This window comes from Epinephelus lanceolatus, chromosome 10, assembly GCF_041903045.1.
Source record: "Epinephelus lanceolatus isolate andai-2023 chromosome 10, ASM4190304v1, whole genome shotgun sequence".
NCBI lineage: Eukaryota > Metazoa > Chordata > Actinopteri > Perciformes > Serranidae > Epinephelus > Epinephelus lanceolatus.
This window is the reverse complement of record NC_135743.1, coordinates 18,119,637-18,138,841: the sequence shown is the minus strand read 5'-3', so window position 1 is coordinate 18,138,841 and position 19,205 is coordinate 18,119,637. Positions and strand designations below refer to the sequence as shown.

The 19,205-nt window shown below is 43.3% G+C and overlaps 1 protein-coding gene across 7 annotated transcripts in view; it reads left to right on the top strand.

Annotated features, from left to right (window-relative positions):
* The window catches only part of cadm4 (cell adhesion molecule 4), a 211,066-nt gene that overhangs the window by 149,534 nt on the left and 42,327 nt on the right, over positions 1–19,205 (top strand). For 3 of the 7 annotated variants that reach the window (XM_078171716.1, XM_033641309.2, XM_078171715.1), the window contains exon 2: positions 16,514–16,660. In XM_078171716.1, the coding sequence (XP_078027842.1) occupies positions 16,514–16,660 (147 nt within the window). Of the gene's footprint in view, positions 1–6,902; positions 7,128–16,513; positions 16,661–19,205 lie in introns of those variants that run through there. The other 4 variants (XM_033641310.2, XM_078171717.1, XM_033641308.2 and 1 more) reach the window with 4 other exon arrangements.

The following is a 19,205-nucleotide window of genomic DNA, read 5'->3' as shown; positions in this document are numbered from 1 at the left end:
AAAAATGATGGCTTTGTTTTGGTATTAAGACACCAGATTATATTCTAAGAATATAAATCCATGCTGGGATAAAAAGGATCTAATTTGTGCCAATTTGGTTAATTCGTCTGTTTGTGTGAGCAGTTTCCAGGAGTCTTCTTTTTGTGTTTTAGACCTGAGAATCTTAAAGCTTTTGTCCGCACTGGCACCTAAAAGGGAGATTCCCCCTGAATCTGTTGTTGAGACAGATTGCACCTCTGGCTTGTGAGAGCTGTTCAGGGTCCTGTGTTTGTTAAATAACTGCTCTATCTGATTAAGTGAACTCAATGCAGTGAATTAACCGAAGAGCGTTTCTATGGAAGTGGTAAGCTACAGCAGGCTAAAGTTGTCCCCCTTTAAAGCACGGTTGATGCATGGTAAATGCATAATGGGATGAGACTAATAATAGGATGTCTACAATGGCTACCACAGCGCCTTTATGACTTTCCCTCCACCCTGTAAAACCAGTGAAAAGACAGTGCCAAGTCTGTTGTCTGCCAGAGAGTGAATTTAACCTCCTGGTTTTTTGTAGAGGAAGGTGAGGCAGAGTAGGAGTATATGAAAAAACACACCGTCTGGTCATGTATTCCCTTCCAAAACATGTATTTTCAGGCAGCCAGTGATTCAAATACTAATATCTGTTTTGTATTCTTGTTAGTCTGTCATGATGTGAGCCATATCGACTTGTATTTATTTGCCAGGCCCCACTGTCAACAGTCTGTCAAAAAATAAAGAAAATCAAAACTTTGTAATCCTAAATTGGGTGAAGAAAAACGGCTGGTGTCACTCGAAATGTACCCAAATGATTGGACCATATTGATCCCTGTGCCCAGGAGCATGAGGTGAGCAGGAAGTAGCCTGAGCCGTGCCTCCAGAAAATGCAGTCACTGATAGTGTCCATAGATCGAGGAGCTGTGACTTTTCTAATTAGAGAGTTCACAGCCAAACCCAGTTGGATTAGCGAGTGCATGGCTCTAGGCTAGCTATTAACACCAAGTCACACAAACAAGAAATCAGAAAGACGAGAGGGGAAGGAGAGAGAAGGGCCAGGGAGGGGATGGGCATGCCAGCTCTTATGTGAATGTGCACAGACCTGGATCAAAATAGTTGTTTTTATTATCATTATTTTTGGAAAGGTCCATAATTGGGTATTTATAATGTTCTTCTTGTAGAAGAAAAATATACAAAACAAATGAGGGAATCAATATATCAAGACAAAGGACAGAATTTAAAAACAATGGTGGAAATGATGTTACAAAACGGTCAAAAACAAAAAGAAACAACAGAGGTATATTGAAATTCAAGAGGGGAAAAGATTTTTTTAAATGAAGTCAGGACAAGTTTAGTCAAAGAAAACTTAATTTCCATTTGCAGGATTATATGTGGCAGCACGGCTCTGTTCTGGGGCCTCTGCTTTTTCTAGGTCCACGCAGAAAGCCTCTTCCACGCACTAACATGAAAAGCCTAAGGCGGAGACAGCACACCTCTCTGCCTTTCCACATGCAAAGGAGAAAAGCCTGGGGCAGAGAGAGCAAAGCTCCCTGCCCTTCCATGCACCTACATGGAAAGCCTAAGGCAGAGAGAGCAGCAGCAAAGACCCCCCGGGAACAGAACAGAGCAGCATCAATGACAAACAGAAATGACATTGATAAGTCAGACACAGCATACAAAAGGAGGACCTGGGGTGGAGGTGGGTTGCAAAGCAACTTGCAGATAAGGCAGCACCAGTAGGCAGGCTAAAGCAGTTTAAATAGGGCACCCTGACTGAGATTCGCCAATTGGTTGCATAGAAACGTATCATGTGATATGATTTTATCAATCAGCTTCTCCATCAATCGATTGGGCTGTTTGAGATCAGCTGAGATGTGAGCTGAGCTTGACATCGTGTCCTGCCTGAAGAAACGCTATGTTCAGTTAAAAGAGTGAAGACGTAGATATAGATTTAAACATGTTTTTTGCTTTTACTATTCAACTTTTTCCATATATTTTAGCGACTTGAAGTAGTTGGCAAAGTTACTCAAAATATTCACAGGATTAACAGTATCTGAAAAGTTTGCATCCAGGTTGTCCATAAAATAAAGTATATCACAGTAACTAATGATGGGATATTATCTATTTTCAGAGACAACCAGTTGTGAATATTAATAATAGACCAAAAGAAACTAGCATACGGACATTCAAAAAATAGATAGTCCATGGTTTCATCTTCTGAGATTGAGCAAACGTGTTAAAATATGCTTCTAATTCAGATCTTTTGTGAAGAAAATCACTTACAGGAAGATTAAAGATGGCATCTAAGGAATCAAGCATCAGGTTGTGCAGTATCTTAAACAGCAATTGTAGAGTGTTGTGTATTTTGTTTACACTGGAGAGAATCCCAGAGATTATTCAATCAGGACTGTTCAGATAATACTTTGCTGTGAGTGATTAAACTTTTGGGTAGTCTGGGACTTTGTGGCAACTCCATAAAACAAACTTTTTGTACAAGAAAAGAAGAAAACTACTCTTTGCAATCCACTCAGGATATATACAATCTATATTCATGAATATCTATATGTATGAGCTTACATGACTACGTTAATGTAACCGCACTAATACTTGGATGTTCTCTTGTGCTGAAACACCCCTGGGGAGATGTTCATTTGATTTATCTTTACCTTTCAGGAACACATGCCCTCCTTCACACTTTGTCAGCTAATAAACCCTCAAGATTCACGCCTACACAGACACATGTAACCCCCACAACACACTCACACACACATACACACACACATTCTCCCAGCCCACTCGCCCGCACAACCTCAAGGGAGACATAAGAAATAAATTCGACACTTCCGCTTACCCAAGAAGCGCCTTAAGGACAAAGAGAAATTTAATCTTGGATAAGCCTCCCGATAGAATCTCTGCATTAGCCCTCTGCTGCTGGTTCACAGCTATCCCATCAACCCTTACCTCCCACACCTTGGCCCGATTCCCTCGCATCTCTCCTCCTCTACACTGCTTGTTTTTTTTCTTCTTCTAAATTTCTTCTCCTCTCCTCCCTTGCCATCTCTCAGTCTGCCTCGCCACTTCTTTTCACTCTCCACTCCTCTCCTTTGTCCTTTAGCTGCACTCTTTTCTTCACCTCACTACTTGCTCTGTTACTCCCTCCATCCCTTTGACTCTCCCTTGTCTCCCGCCGCATGCCTCCACCGCCTCTTTCCATTCTTCTCACCAGCCTCTATCGCTTCATCTATTCCCAGTTTTGGAACATACTGTACATATCTATATTTCTGTTCCTCTCCCATGTCGGAGCGCTTTAATGCCATTGGTATTAAATGCTGGCACGACCTCCTCGGCATACTTAAGCAGGCAGGGATCCTTGTAAGGCTGTTTGAGTGCTTAATATTTTCAGCACGCTGCTGACTTAAGCCCCTTAAGTGCTTTGGCAACACTTATTCCACGGTGGCACCAATGAAGCCCATTAAAAATTTGATTTGGACGAGAGAGAGAGAGAGAAAGTGAGGGAGGGAGAGGAAAAAAGGGGAAGGGGGACAGGGGACACAATTTGCCATTACCTCCCTTCCTTCCGCACACACTGCGACAAAAACAAATACACCCATCAGGGGGTTGCCCACACAGGGACTTTGACACACATTTATACACACAAACTTGCCAGCAGTGCAATGTTTGCAATGCCTACTTCTTTTTGTCTGTAATTATGTCCTTTGTTGCTCTATAAAGCACTCTGTGATGACCCTATTTTGTTGAAAGCACTTGATAAATAAATTTGACTTTATTTGACTTGATAATAGGGAACAGCATGTTTCAAATTGAATGCGTAAAGATGTTTGTAAATACAGCGTGTGGCAGATTAGAAGTGATAGTTTACGATCGGTTGATTAAGAACAAGAAGAGGTGCTGTTATAATAGCAAGGCTGTGTTGCCTTTCGCATTTTACAGGACAATGAAAGTCACAGACACAGAGTCGAGTGTAGTTAGCTTCCACCACTGGCTTTGTATTGCCATTTTTATTGCCAGTAGCAGTGATGTTAGCACATGTGGCAATGAGCACGAACAAAGGAATTGCATTATGCACGATGTGTTGATGCAAAACATACTGACAGGTGGGACTAGCTGTTAGCAATGATTTCTGTTTCATCAGTATAAAAATATGGAGCTGCTGCCTTTTATTGAGCCCGCCTCGCATCAGCATAACTCTTGACACAGTTGTAGTCACGTTCATTTCTGCTTCATCCACATCCGCTTTGAATTACAAACGCCACACACAAACATGTACACAGTCCTTGTCAGCACACAGCCATGCGCATCCCTGCAGCCATAAAAACGGCCATTTAACATAAAGAGGCACTATGATGCCTCTGTGTGTGCCTGCAAGGATAAATTAATGGGTAGTAGATAGTGAAAGGGCCAAACAGACAGCCAAATGTACACTCTGCTTCAGTCAACACTGGACAGACGAGCACATTCAGACACACACGCCGCCACTGTGTGTTGACCTGAAAGAGAACCATTGTCGCTGCGTCCATCCACACACACTCATCTCTAACCTTCACAAAATAGGATGCAAAATATGCAGACACTGATCCCACACTGACACACACACATTCTTTGCAAGGGGAGGGTAGCCAGGGTTATATAAACAAGTGGGACACAGAAAACGGATAGACAGATGGACGTGATCAACAACGATATCACATTGGGATTATAGCAATTTTCATAGATCAACAGGAAAGAAGTGAAGCGAAAGGAGGACAAACTTGTAGGAACTAACAAGCTGCTGCGGATTGACTGGAGGACTGAAGGAAGAGGAGAGAGAGAAAGAAGGCAGAACGGATAAACTAAACACAATTTGAGGAGATCAATTTGAACAAGTGAATAGAGTTTTTTCTTTTTGGCAGTCCGTCTGCTGCCAGTCCCCAGACCTGCCAGGCCTGAGTTGTTGGTGAACACCAACACAGAGTAATTTTCTCAGCATCAGCCAGTTGACCAGAGAAGTCAGCGCCGTAGGGAAGATTGGCGATGATCCGCTTTCGGCTTTGCCAGAAGTGTCAGGGCCATTGCCGTTAGAGCTCATTGTGTTTGCAGTGGCACGGAGAGTGAGAGAGAGCAGGGCAGTGTGTAGTAATCTAAGGATGACACCAGCACTTTATTCCATCAGATAGTGCTCAGTGAGGTGTGTGGTGCAGCTCATCACGCTTTGTCTCTGCACTACAAACACACACATATTAAACACACGTACTTACACATACAAACACAGCTACACACTCCCAGAGAGCGATGATGCATTAGATCCTGACAATCAGTGGGACTCTGTCCGGACCTGAACCACAGCATCAGATCAGTGGGTATGAGTGAGTGTGTGTCTGGAGTGCACCCAGTGGAGCATATTGGAAAGGAAGAGTTGGGCAGGTCGATGCTGCACGATTACACCGTCTGATAGCCTGTGATTATTCTGAGGAGTTTCAGATTACCGTGTAAAATCACTGTCCGTTTATGCTACAGAGTATACATGATAGCATATCAAAAGAATTCTAGCGTTCAAGCGAATAATAGCAGATACCTTGTGCGAGTAATGTGCAAGTCTCTGGGGTGAAATAGCAGACCAAAAAGTGTAATATCTGAGACTAAAGCGTCTGACTGCAGTTTGCTCAACCCCTTGCAGGTTGGTTATTCTACACGGGGCAAGCACTTCCACTCTCTGTCTTTATAGAGCAGCACTCCAGCTGAATGGATTTTATTTAACCTTAGCTATCTCCAGATGAGTTGTAGTGTGATAGTGTCTCCATCTCTCCAGAGGCCTGGCCAGTTTGGTTATAGCTCAAAGGAACATTGACTTCTGCCTGCTGATTTGTCGAGTGAAGAAGTGCAAAAAACCCTGTTTGACTCATTAAAATACAATGTGCTCGAGAATGAACATTGTTGCCCCAGATTTCTCCGTCCTCCAGGGCACAATAATGTAGGTAGCTCTATTTCAAAAGTTAGCATTCTGTCAACATCAGTGGAGATAAACTTGACTTGCTTTGGAAGACAGTTTCTCAGCCTCTATCCCACTGAAATATAATATTATTGACATTTTCAGTTCCTCCAAGTCGTGTGGTTTGACCTACACGAGACAGGCGGTGTGTTGTGGTTAATTGTGTGGCTGATTGTTTGGGCGCCTGGTGCTCACCACTAGCTTAGCTGCCAATTTGACACTGCAGTGTACAGTCAGTGATGAGCTAATTAGATTGTTCCTCATTTGGTTAATTGCAGAGCTGCTGTTACTGATACCCTTCCCTGATAAAGAACTCGGTATTGCAGGTCTGTTTCGGTCACTTCTGGTATTGGTTTTTCTGCGTTATTGATCTCAGAGTCTTGGGCTTTGGTCTCAGGAGGCTCGAGGCACTGTGGTAGAAAATAGCTAGCCTAGCAGTGTTTGCTTTGTTGTCGTTTTGGTTAGATGGGCCTGAGCTCCTGTACTGCCTTGTAGCGGCAAAGCCTCGGCACTGTATGGATTTAAGACAATGCATGTCATAAGTTCTTCCTAAGCAGCACAAGGTGCTAAAGTCAACAGTGGAGCTTTTTGTTTCTCTAAGCTCATCTCTGTGTGCATTGTGATAAAGTGTCTAAATCGCTAGCTCTGTTAGCGCCCTGAGCTCTGGCCAAACTGCTGTGGATTTCGTGCAAGCTCAGGCTACAATTCAGTTCTATGTGACTTCGCTGCTAAAGCACTTTCTGTGCATGTGCTGTGATGCAGTGTAGCACATAAGAGTCCTTTCTCTAAGTGTTGTCCTCAAACAACAACTTCTGTCTGATTGCACTGAAGTAAAGCTGGGCAGCTAGCGTGTGCACGTGTCCGCAGCATTGCAGTCGAGAACAAATCGGAGTGTGTGCATGTGTGTGTGTGTGGACTAGTTTGTCTGTAGTGGTGCAGGCAGGGTCACAGAGGAGCCATTGATCAAACGTGCACTTCCACACACATATACACACACACACACACACACACACACACACAGCTTCTCAATACACAATGAGGCCTGTCCGGAGCTCTGTCCTCTGCCGCCTCCTCCCTGCCCCCTTCTCTCTGGCCCTACGCAGCCTGGTCCTGCTCCTGCTCTGCATCACTCGTAAGTCATGCACGCATGAACGCCCACATGTGCATACACACACGCACACATACGCAGATTAAATGAGACGTGCAGTATTGATTCCAGAGGGAAACTCAGGTGTCATTAAACACCAAATAAGTCAGGGAAACAAGCACATAATGTTCACATGTGCACGCTCATTTCATATTACAGACAGGATGTGGCAATTTAGCGTAAGCACAAGCTCCTTGTTCTTTTAATTTAAACTCCCTGCAGATATATCTCTAAATGTTGTAATGCGATGCCTTCATGTAGAGAAAGGGAACACAATTGTGTATGTGTTACTAATTGGTGTAAATTGATACAGAATGTGATCCAGTGCAGTGCCCAGTACATGACCAAGGGAGGAACAGCTCGCGATGGAATGAGAGCTCCAGATGAATTGTTCAAAATGCCCGTAATTGAGTTAGAATTGGTAATTAAGATTCAGGATAGAGAGAATAGGAAGACAAGGAGCATATGCCCAGGAGGTGACAGTACTGGGGAGTGAGAGACCAGGCAGAGAAAGAGACTGGACGGATGGACACAAAGACTTAAAGGGGAACAGTCACAAATGAAAACAGAGAAAGACAGAGAGATATAAGAGTGGCTGAAGCCACTCTCAGCTCTCCTCTGAAGAACATAATAAAAGAAAGTTGGACCCCAGAGTGGGAGAGATATAGCAAGCCAAATGTAGAGGTTGACGAATAGAGGGAGAATTGGGGGGGCAGAGAAGTGCAGTGCAAGAGACCAATATTGAAAGAGAGACAGACTGACACAAGGAAAGAAGGATGGCCAGACAGAAACTTGAATGCGAGGGAGCAGCAGAGGCAGAAAAAGAGAAATAGCGAGACAGAGATAGAGAACAACACAGCCTGTGTGTGCGCAAGAAAGACAGAGATGGAGGGTCGGGGTGCGGAGATAAAACAAGAGACTATGGGCTTTAAAAAGAGCTGCATGAGGTCGAGATATGAAACCAAGAGTCGTCAGATTGATTGAACACGAGGCAGAGATGAGAAAGAGCAGTAGCTACATGAAGTGGAGTGGGATCAGTGGCAGAGTTGCTAGGTGCTATTAATACCGCCTGTCATTATTATTATTGTGCATCTATTACAGGAAGGTGTTCTTTCCCCGCTGCTCATTGGTAAACAAGTGTTGTGCCGCTGTGCACAGTACCTTCTCCTCTGCGTCAGCCAAAATCTCAATTCAGTTTTTTTCTCCTTGCATATTAGATCAACAGAAGGACATTGTGTTTTGTGGGATGTTGAGGGGGATGCTGGGTGGGGGTGACAATAGGGGAGCGAGGGATACAGAGAAAGAATGAGTTTGTGTCTTGGCAGCCAGCGTTGTTATGTAATTCATGCCAGTAGGGCAGTTTTGTGTCGGTCCTTGAATGTGCACACACATTAACTCTCTCGTACACAATCGTCACAAGCACACACTTTAAAACGCACGCACATGCTAGTACATTTTCTCTCCCTCACATACACACCAAAAGGAAAGGCAGCCATGTGCTGGATTTTGAAGGGGTGTTAAGACCAGTTCTTTTGGCTGTGGTGAATCTCCAGTGTGGTAGCCGTCGCGTAATAGCCCTGTAAATTTCCTTTAAGCCGCTGTTGGGGTGTGTGTGGTGACCATTGTCGCAGGGTTGTTGAGGCTGTGACAGACCCGGGCCATAAAACGCTGCACAGTAGATAGAGCTAACCAGCTTTAACTGTCAGGAAAAAAGGGAGAGGGGAGGCATGAAGGAGAGGGAGAAAGGAAAGAGGGAGGATGACGGTGGTTTGTGAAGGGTAAGAGGAGGTGAATAAGAGAGCAGAATAAGTAATGGGATGGGTGGACAAGAGGAAAGGAGAGCGCTCAGGGAGATGCAATGCAGCGGGAGAGGGAAGAAGAGGGGATGAGGGAAGAGGTGATTGAAATACGCCAAAGGGCTGGAGAGACATAAAGATGCGAAGGTCAAAACGAGAGATCCGAGAGACGGGAGGGGAGGGGAGGAGGTAAAAGGAAGAGGTGATGAGACAGAGGAAGAAGACAACAAATTTTAATGCTAAGGATGGAGGCGGTGTGACTGGGGAGCAACGTTAAAGGCAGGATGTGAAATATATAAATGAATGAAAGTAAATGTTTCTAATGAGAGGTCAAGAGTGAGCAGAGACAGTGTTACGCTGATTTTGCTGATTAGCAGTGCGGTGTTCACAGAACACCAGTGGGTGATGGAGAGAGGGTCTGGAGCTCCTGCCAAAGAGAGGGAGGGATTTAGAAAGACAGAAAGAAAGGGATGGAAAGTGGGGAGAGGGCTGAGCTATAACTGGCAATTAACAGAAGAGAAAGTGGAGAAGAAGTTGAAAAGGGGAAGAAAGAAACTGGAGATATTCAGTCTCCCGCTTCAATAATTTGTTTTGTCCTCTTGTCCCATTCACTCCTCTCACTTTTTTTCCCCCCCATCTTTCCCCTGCTCCCTCTCTTCCGCTCTCCCGGCACACTATAAAAACAGCGTGATTATGCTGCAGACTTGAGCTGCAGAACAAATCACATTTAGCGAAGGAGAGTGTGGAGGGAGAACCAGCAGAGAGGCAGGAAAAGATTCCCACTGAGTCAGAAAAAGAGAAAGAGAGATTGCAAGGGGAATGAAAGCCTATTGCAGCTTGAAAGGAAACTATTGCGGTTGGGGGGGGGCAAAGAGACAGAAAAGGAAGGAGGGTCAAGAGCGAAGAGACAGAGCAAAGAGACAGCAGCTAACGGGGGAGAGAAAGAAAGAGTTGTGAGAATCCTCCTGAGGCCTGGGGAGAGGAAGAGATCATCTTTAGGACGGTGCTGATGAGGAAGATGCATGATGAGCGATGCAATGAAAGATAAGGCAGTAGAGAAGGAGGAAGAGGACAAGAAGAAAGGAGAAGGGACTGATGGAGGGAGGAGGAATCAAGGATTAGATCAGGCAGGAGGTAGAGGGGGGAGAGGGATGGAGAGACTGTGGGTTTAAATAAAAGGAAAAAGAAGATGGTGAGAATGAGATTAGACACAGATGCAGCGGGAGGAGAGAATTATGAGTTGTGGACTAAGTGGAGGCAGGGGTGTGGGGATGGGGGTGTTTTACTCTAAAAAAAATAAGAAGGAAAAAAAAGGAGGACAGGAGAAAGCGACAGAACGAAGGTAATGAGAGAGACGAGAGCGAGATTTGTAAAGGATTATGTATTATTTATAGAGGGAGCATTTTTTTTTTCCCCTTGCTCTGGATTTGATTGGCAGAGTTCTGGCTCTCTCAGAGAGATGGAGTGATAATTTTAGACTGGGAAGAGGAGAGAGATGGGGGAAGAGGGGACGGGGGGGAGAGTTGCGGGCCTGCAGAGGGAGGTATGGAGGAGAAGAACCTCAAAGTCAGCTATTTTATAAAGTCAGTACACCGCAAAACTCTGTGATTAACCTGGAGCAAGTGTGCATACACACATACACACACACACACACACACACACACCCACACACACACATAAACATCGCAAACTTCATTTGCATACATACTGTGGAAACCGGCTCGCCTCGCAGGCTCGGGGGATAACAGGAAAAATGTACATCCAGATGGGAAGAGATGGAGAAGATGCCAACGGACGACCCCATAAGAGTGGAAACTATGAGCCGCTGTTATTGTTTTAATTAAAGCAGTAATAGCATGCGGGGTTGTGCATTGTACTCTCCTGCATCGATTCCCTTGTAAATCCGTGGCCAGCATGCAAAGAAAACACAAGCTCTTGGCCCCCGTCCAATTGAAAGATAATGAGAGATAATGAATAGGGAGACAGTGACTGCACTACTTCAAGGATACATGGGGGCTTGTTTGGGGCAAATGGAGACAGCTCATCTCTTATGTGGCTTGTCCTTTTTTGTTCTGTCTTTTCCTCTCTTCACTCTCAGAGACACAGAGAGAGAGAGAGAGAGAGAGGGAGAGAAATAAGGGCAGAGTGAAATGGAGGGAGAGAGACGCAGCAAGGCGGTAATTCAGCCCGCTAACCCTGCACCAGTGAGGCAGTTTCTAGAATTTACCGTGACCAAGGGTGAGCCAGCAGTCCACCTGGCTGCCTCCCAAATCCCCCTCTTTTAACTCTCCACACCTCCCTTCATCCCCTCCCTCTGTCCCTCTATCCCCTGCCTCCCTCGGCTTATAACTCAACCCCATTGCGGGACCATTAGGAGGGGCCCCCAAACAGCCTTGTCTTATGAATTTGCACGCCTATTATTTATTTATTTGTTTATGTATTTTGAAATGATGGCCCTTCTCGGATCTCTATTGCTGTTGTAAATAAAGGCTCCTTTTTTTTCCCAGTGACAGCAGGGGCAGAGGCATTTCGGATGATGAGGAGCACCAATTCACTGCTATGAAATACTGCCCCCGCTTGGTTGGAGAAAGAAGTGATTGTTGTTGTTCCCCCTCCTGTTTTATTTATCCGTTGATCATAGCAGTCAGTGCACTACCATGGTATCGATTGCTCTCAGCATTCTCTCTTAATATGATTCGACGCTTGTGGAGTATTTTATTATGGGCGCAGATTTTAATGGGGGCCAGATTAATACCTCTGTCACAGAGGTTGATTCCCTCCCCCTCCCTCTCATTCCCTCTCTGCACTATAGTTATGCTGCTGATCAGAAGCACAGGCGCATGGCCTTGATGTGAATGGCAGCCTATAAAACCTACAGTCAAACTAAAGTGCTGTACCCAGCTGCGTTATGAGCAGGAGTGGGAGAATATGCGTCATCTCTCGTATATTCCGTCCAGCCCCTGCCAGCTGCATTATTATACCCAAGCCATCGCTTCCTAACTCCCTGCTATCATTTCCTGGTTAGAGTCCTCACTCCCCCACCGTCTCTCCATCCCTCTGTTCTCTTTGCCCAGACTGATCATCCAGCAGCAGCCAGCAGGTGTTTCTGGGTGGCATCTCTCAGCAGGCGACGGATGCCAGCCATCCCGCTTGCAACAGCGTCGATTTTTTTTATTTTCACTTCTCTTTGACACTTTTCTTTGCGCTCTACTGCGATGCCACTGCAGCTAATTTCCTTTGAAGGGGTGACAGCTGTCACGAGAAGTGGGTGTGCAAATGGACAGCTAATTAGTTTTTCTGGCCTCTCCCCAGAAACAAACTTTTGGCCACTTCCTTTGTCTGGAGTCACTCTTCCTCTTCCTCTTTCTCCATCGGTTCTGATGGGTCACTAATCACACACAGGCGCTTCACTGACTTTGTCAGGATGCACAGCAGCACTATTACAATTAACACTGTTTAAAACAATGGCGGCCTTGCCCGGTTGCCACGGTGATGAGTAATAACAGCCATTAGAAAAATAATTGGGATGGCGGTGGCAGGTCCTGATGGCCGCCGATATGAATCACAATATTGATGCAGAGAATGGGAGCAATAATGACTACAATTAGTGGTAATTGTCAAGATTTTTTTTCTCCGTTCCATAGAGTATTAGAGTCCCCTTTGTCTTTATCCCCTCTTGGTTTCTTTTCGTCTTTAGTTCAATATCCACTGTGTCTCTCTGTTTCCCCTGATGTGATGAATATGTAGGCTTTGAGTATTTCATTAAAAGAGATTAAAATCGAGGGGAGAATTAAATTTGGATGAACTTGGCGGGATCAGATGATGTCAAAGCAGCTTAATTGCAATATGCCAGCCAATGCATATGCACACCCGATGCACATGCTCACCTATTGTGCATGCACAGACGCACACACACTGAAACTCAAGACACACTCAGTTGCAGATATAGACATTCATTTTGGCCCAAAGCAGTCAAGTCAGCAACTCCTGCTATGGCAGCCACCATCTGTTTGTCTCACAACATTTCCTGCCTTCTGAAGGTGTTTTACAGAGCTCAGAGACACTGCTAGACCCAGCAGTGAAATATATATAGTCGCGTCGTCTTTATCGGCACTTCTTATTGCCTGCTTCATCATCATGCTTCGATATTGATGTCGTTCTTCCTCTAAATCCTCCCCACGGCCAACACTTTGCCAGGGAGAGAGGGAATGCAAATGGGGATGCAAATTGGTAAATACTAGTTTAGGGAGCCCAGCAAGCTGGTACTCTCTTCAAGGCAATCACATTCCGCTGCTGGCTGAAGCCTTATGGCTAATTGTGCATAAATCATTTGAATTCATATGGCATAGCCCGGTGTCCATTGTGCTCAGCGGGAGGTGTGACTCAGCCGAGACGTGTCAACAGCCTGACCCACAAACACGGAGGGTGCTCCAATCAGAGCATAATCAACCTACTCATTACTGACTCTTTGGTTGTCAGCAACATCAAAGAGACTCCCTGCTGTTTCTCAGCCCCCTTGCCTAAAAATATTGGTTTTAGGGGCCAGACAAGTTTGTTTGAAAAATAATGTTTGAAAGTTTCTCTGAGTACTTGCATCAGCCCGCATATATGCATAGTTCAGCGTGTGTGCTTTCTCATTTGTGAGTATGTGCCTGCTGGAACACGTGCATATGCCAACTCATCCTCATACAATGTTTCATATAATAACCTACGTCAACGGTCATGCATGATATCTAACGAATTAGCACCCGACAAATGACGTTACGTACTTCACATGAATGTACGTAGGTCAGGCTTAAGAAAAGAAACATGGTGATGACGTACATCAAATTAACTCAAAGTTCACTTGGTTTCACCGTGGATGGAATACTGAACGGGCCCCAGGGGCCGAAAGTGTCAGGCACCCCCTGGCCTTCATTTGCAAAATGTCACTCAAATCACAGACCAGGAAGAGACACAAGAAGACCAAAAAGGGATACAAAGGAACTGAAAAGAGACACAAAGTAACTACAAAAACTGAAAAAAAAAAGAAAAAAAACCACAAAGAGACACGAAATGACTTCAAAGAGACAAAATAACAACAAATAAACACAAAATGGCTAGAGAGGGACACAAAATGACTACAAAAAGAAACAAAATGACTACAAAGAGACACAAAATGAGTACAAAGACACAAAATGGCTAGAGAGGGACACAAAATGACTACAAGTAAACACAAAATGACTACAAAAAGAAACAAAATGACTACAAAGAGACACAGAATGACTACAAAGACACAAATTGGCTAGAGAGGGACACAAAATGACTACAAAACAACACAAAATGACTTCAAAGAGACACAAAATGACTACAAGTAAACACAAAATGACGACAAAGAAACACAAAATGACTACAAAAACGACACAGAATGACTACAAAGACACAAAATGGCTAGAGAGGGACACAAAATGACTACAAGTAAACACAAAATGACTACAAAAAGAAACAAAATGACTACAAATAAACACAAAATGATGACAAAGAAACACAAAATGACTACAAGTAAACACAAAATGACTACAAAAAGAAACAAAATGACTACAAAGAGACACAGAATGACTACAAAGACACAAATTGGCTAGAGAGGGACACAAAATGACTACAAAACAACACAAAATGACTTCAAAGAGACACAAAATGACTACAAGTAAACACAAAATGACGACAAAGAAACACAAAATGACTACAAAAACGACACAGAATGACTACAAAGACACAAAATGGCTAGAGAGGGACACAAAATGACTACAAGTAAACACAAAATGACTACAAAAAGAAACAAAATGACTACAAATAAACACAAAATGATGACAAAGAAACACAAAATGACTACAAGTAAACACAAAATGACTACAACAAGAAACAAAATGACTACAAATAAACACAAAATGGCTAGAGAGGGACACAAAATGATTACAAGTAAACACAAAATGACTACAAAAAGAAACAAAATGACTACAAATAAACACAAAATGACTTCAAAGAGACACAAAATGACTACAAGTAAACACAAAATGACTACAAAAAGAAACAAAATGACTACAAAACAGCACAAAATGACTTCAAAGAGACACATAATGACTACAAGTAAACACAAAATGACGACAAAGAAACACAAAATGACTACAAAAACGACACAGAATGACTACAAAGACACAAAATGGCTAGAGAGGGACACAAAATGACTACAAAGAGCCACCAAACGACTACAAAAAGACACAAAATGACTACGAAAGGACACAAAACAACCAAAAAAGACACAAACTTCCCTCAGACAGACACAAAACAACAAAAAAGCAGCAAAACCAGCACAAAGTCTGTGTGTCTTGCTCCTGTGTAGGAGAGGTTGTGGGGCCTTTTGCATATCTGTGTCCAGGGGGCCACTTTCTCATAATCCGCCAAGGGGTTTCACATGGTTACAAACACACTGAGTGTCTCCTGGGTGAACGCATGTGTTATTTGACCGATCCACCACCCCAACCTGCCTCCCTAAGCAGACTTTAAGTCTTCATACTACTGGCTTCTTTACTCCCGTCATCACTCACATAAAAGCAGCCTTCCTGGGGTTATACATGACTTGCTACATCATGCAGGTAATATATGAATTGTGGTGCATTACCTTTCATAGGTGTATGTGCATGAGAACAGCTGCACTCATAAGAATGTTCATACAGGTGTCTGTGTGTATGGATGTAAATGGTGAGTGATCCCCTCCCAGCACTTTCCAAATACCTGTAATAAGAACCATTACATCAGGATAATGGAGTGTAATCAATTGGTTTAGCTAGCACCTGGATGAGAAATGGCACTAAGAATGTGTGAAGTGCATCGGAGGCTGCCACCATGGTCCCACCGCTCTGCTCTCTGGCCAGCTTTCACACCAAGGCGATCACAGATTCATACCATGACACGCAGTATAAACTATTAATATACACACAGGTGGTGGCAGGGCCGCAGTCCAACCTGCCATCACCTTGTGTGTCGGCCCATGTGTGTGTCCATTCATGTGTGTGTGAGCTGGTGTGTGTCTAAATTCAAGACCGACAGCCACTTAGAGATTTAATAAGGCATTATGTATTCAAATGTGTGTGTTGATGCATTCTGTTAGACTAGCCAGCGGCAGTAGGCCTGTTTGCGTGTCTACGCTTGTGCACGTATCAAGATGAATAACAGTAATTATAATCATCCCTATTATAATCATGAGAACACATTGTTCATAAAGACCGTGTTTTACTTGTTGAGTCCTTCAGTGTCTTTTCTCTCGCTTTCAATCTCTTTATCTCCATCACTCTGTCTCCTCCCCTCTTTTCCTCCCCCTCTCCTTGTGTCCATATGATGAATAGCGAGTAAATGAAGGATGCTTTAACTACCTTATTTTGAAAAGTTCTGTCTCAAATGCAGTGCAGATTGAACATCTTTTTTTCCTCCCCATCTGTTCCTCCTATTTGTCCCTCTCCTCTCCTCACCCTCTCTTTCTTCCTCTCTGTCGTCCACCCTCTGTGTCACTACATTAACGTCCATCTTTCTCTCCCACAGCCCGTTGTCAGGCGGTGCAGGCGGAGAATGTGACAGTCTTGGAGGGAGGTACGGCTCAGATCTCCTGCCGCCTGCAGAACTACGATGGATCAATCGTGGTTATCCAGAATCCCCGCCGGCAGACCCTCTTCTTCAACGGCACGCGAGGTGTGTAGCTGCGCGCACATTTGTCTCTGCAGACAAACTTAATCCATCTGTGTGTGCCTTTGCCCCCAGTTCCATTTGAAGCCAGCCTTTTAAACACATTAGCAGTGACTCACCAACACTTGCACTTTACATTTTTCTTATTGCAAATGTCCTCACTTTGCCTTTGAAGCGATTCCACATTAAAAAGTCAGATAACCCCAGAGTTAATTTGGATGATGGTTTTCCTCTCAGCCCTAACAGTGTGACTGCTTTAACTGTTTTAAAAGCATAGTTCAAAGCTCTCTGCATAATCCACTTTTAACCCCTGTGATGAGATCAGAACTTATTACAGCTCCTCATTAGAGCATGGCCTTGGCAATCACATGTTTTTTTAAAGGCAGCTTTATGGCAAATTATCATTGTAACCAATATTATAATGAAGGCAGATTTCATTGAGGGCCTCGGGGTAGGCAAACACTGCTTGTTTTTTACTAACTAATTAAAGGCGAAAGCTGCCACCTTAGCCAGATTTTCTTCTAGTGCTGCTAGGAAACCTTTGAGCATAAGAACAATGTTCAAGGATATTAAACACAGCCTTTGAAATACGTGTGGGCAGCTTAATTGGAACAAAATTTTGTATTATGTTTTTAGTGTAGCAATAGTTTATGTCCTATGTAATCTATGTGATAAACTTCTTAAGACGTTAGCTCGGGCTTAAGGCTGTCTGAAACTGTGTGGCAAGAGGGTGAATTTGGATATATTCAAAAAGTTTAGGATGCTCAAGTTTGAAAATTTGGTAACTTTTATAAAATAAAATAGCTTAGGACGCTATGGACTGATTGTCTTGACTGTCGCTTTCAAAGAAAAAAATAATGAAAACAAAAATCCCCAAATAAAGAGGTCTTTAGAAAAACAAAGTTCAAATCAATGGGGTATTAAGCGACTTCAGCAAACAATAAAAACTAAGATTGGCCAAACACATGGTGGTTAAAGACTGTACCCCCGTGGTGTCCTCCAGGTTCTGCACTCACTTCAGCACACCTGCCTTTAATAAAAGGTTCCCAAGATGCCAGATCAGGTGACACATTTGTGTGACCTAAAAATAATAGGAAACTAGGACTTGCTAGAAATGGCTCTAACAATGACTAAAAGTATTTTCACAAAAGGTACCAACTGTAGCATTAAAAGACAACATCAGCCCAACAACTCAATCAAAGCTTTGGTTTTAAGTAATTCATACATTGTGCCAAATCAGTAATACCACTAATTGGCTGTGAATGTTATATTGTATGCAAAAAAAAATATGCATAAAAACAAAGCACATGCTGGATTTAGTGGGAATTATTTCATGTTAACACCACTGACTTATGCAACAAAATCCTATAGCCTAAATCTTTGATAAGTACACTGAGGCTATGAGGAACAGCACAAATCTGCACACACGCAGGATTTTGAGCTCACATTGTATTGTATGCTAATAATGCCATTCTCTTGCAAGGTTTTTCCCATTTTACATCAAAACACAGCTGAAGTGATTCTGCATAGACAGGCTCAAACAGGTTGGCACAGAAGTCAATCTGATTCCCCAAATCCTGTTGAAAGAGCAGCTGCTCACCTGTGATCCGAGGAGCTTGGCATTGTTCAAACTCTTCAACAGTGTCTTTTCTGTCTTCATCCCAAGATCTGATCCTCTCAGTTCACTGAATGGTCAGTGCTGACACGCTGCTCCAAAAATAGTTTTGATTAGTAACAATCCCGGAAAGGATTGTTCTGCTGTTGTAATTGCGTGACAGGTGCTAATTTTCCCAGCATGATTTAGACTCTTAGAGAGTCTGTTTGCTGAGCTAACTTCACTCAAGCTGCTCGGGCTGAATGTTGCTGAGTTCCAGAGCCGCTTATAATATACTGTTGCACATTATTATTTTAATCTCAATCTGCTACTGTTGCTCAGGCCATATTTTTGAACGGTTATTCAAGAATTCAGTGTAATTGGATTTAATTGATTTGCACTGACGACAGCATCAGACAGCCAAAATTTTAGTTCCAAATATAATGGTGTTTGTATTTGTCCCATGGCTTTGAGCTTGTGATAAATAAAGAACGCCTCAGCTGTAAGGACCATGCAAGTGCCAGTCTCACTCAGCCTGAAAAAGTATTTCACTGCTGGAAAGAAAACTGTCTCTTCATAAAACTGGGCTGTCTATGCAGTGGAAAGATGCAAATACTTTTTGAAAAATGGTGCTACATGACCAGAGGAAAACAGAGAGCTTGGCTGTTTTGACACAGGAAGCAATATGGCAGCTGGCAAGTAAATAGGCAATGCAGTGACAGAATCTTGGCACATATTTGATCAGCACCAGTGTTTAGCTCATTACTCTAAATACGTAACATATTACTTATTACTCTTATTAAAAGTAATAATATTACTTTACTTATTACTCCCTGCCAACAGTAATTCCTTACACTACTTGTATATCACTTTTCTGTTACAACCCATAAAATTGGTAATTGTGCATCTCCCCAAAATTCAGATGTGTGCCTTTGTGTGAATGTCAGAGTAATCGCT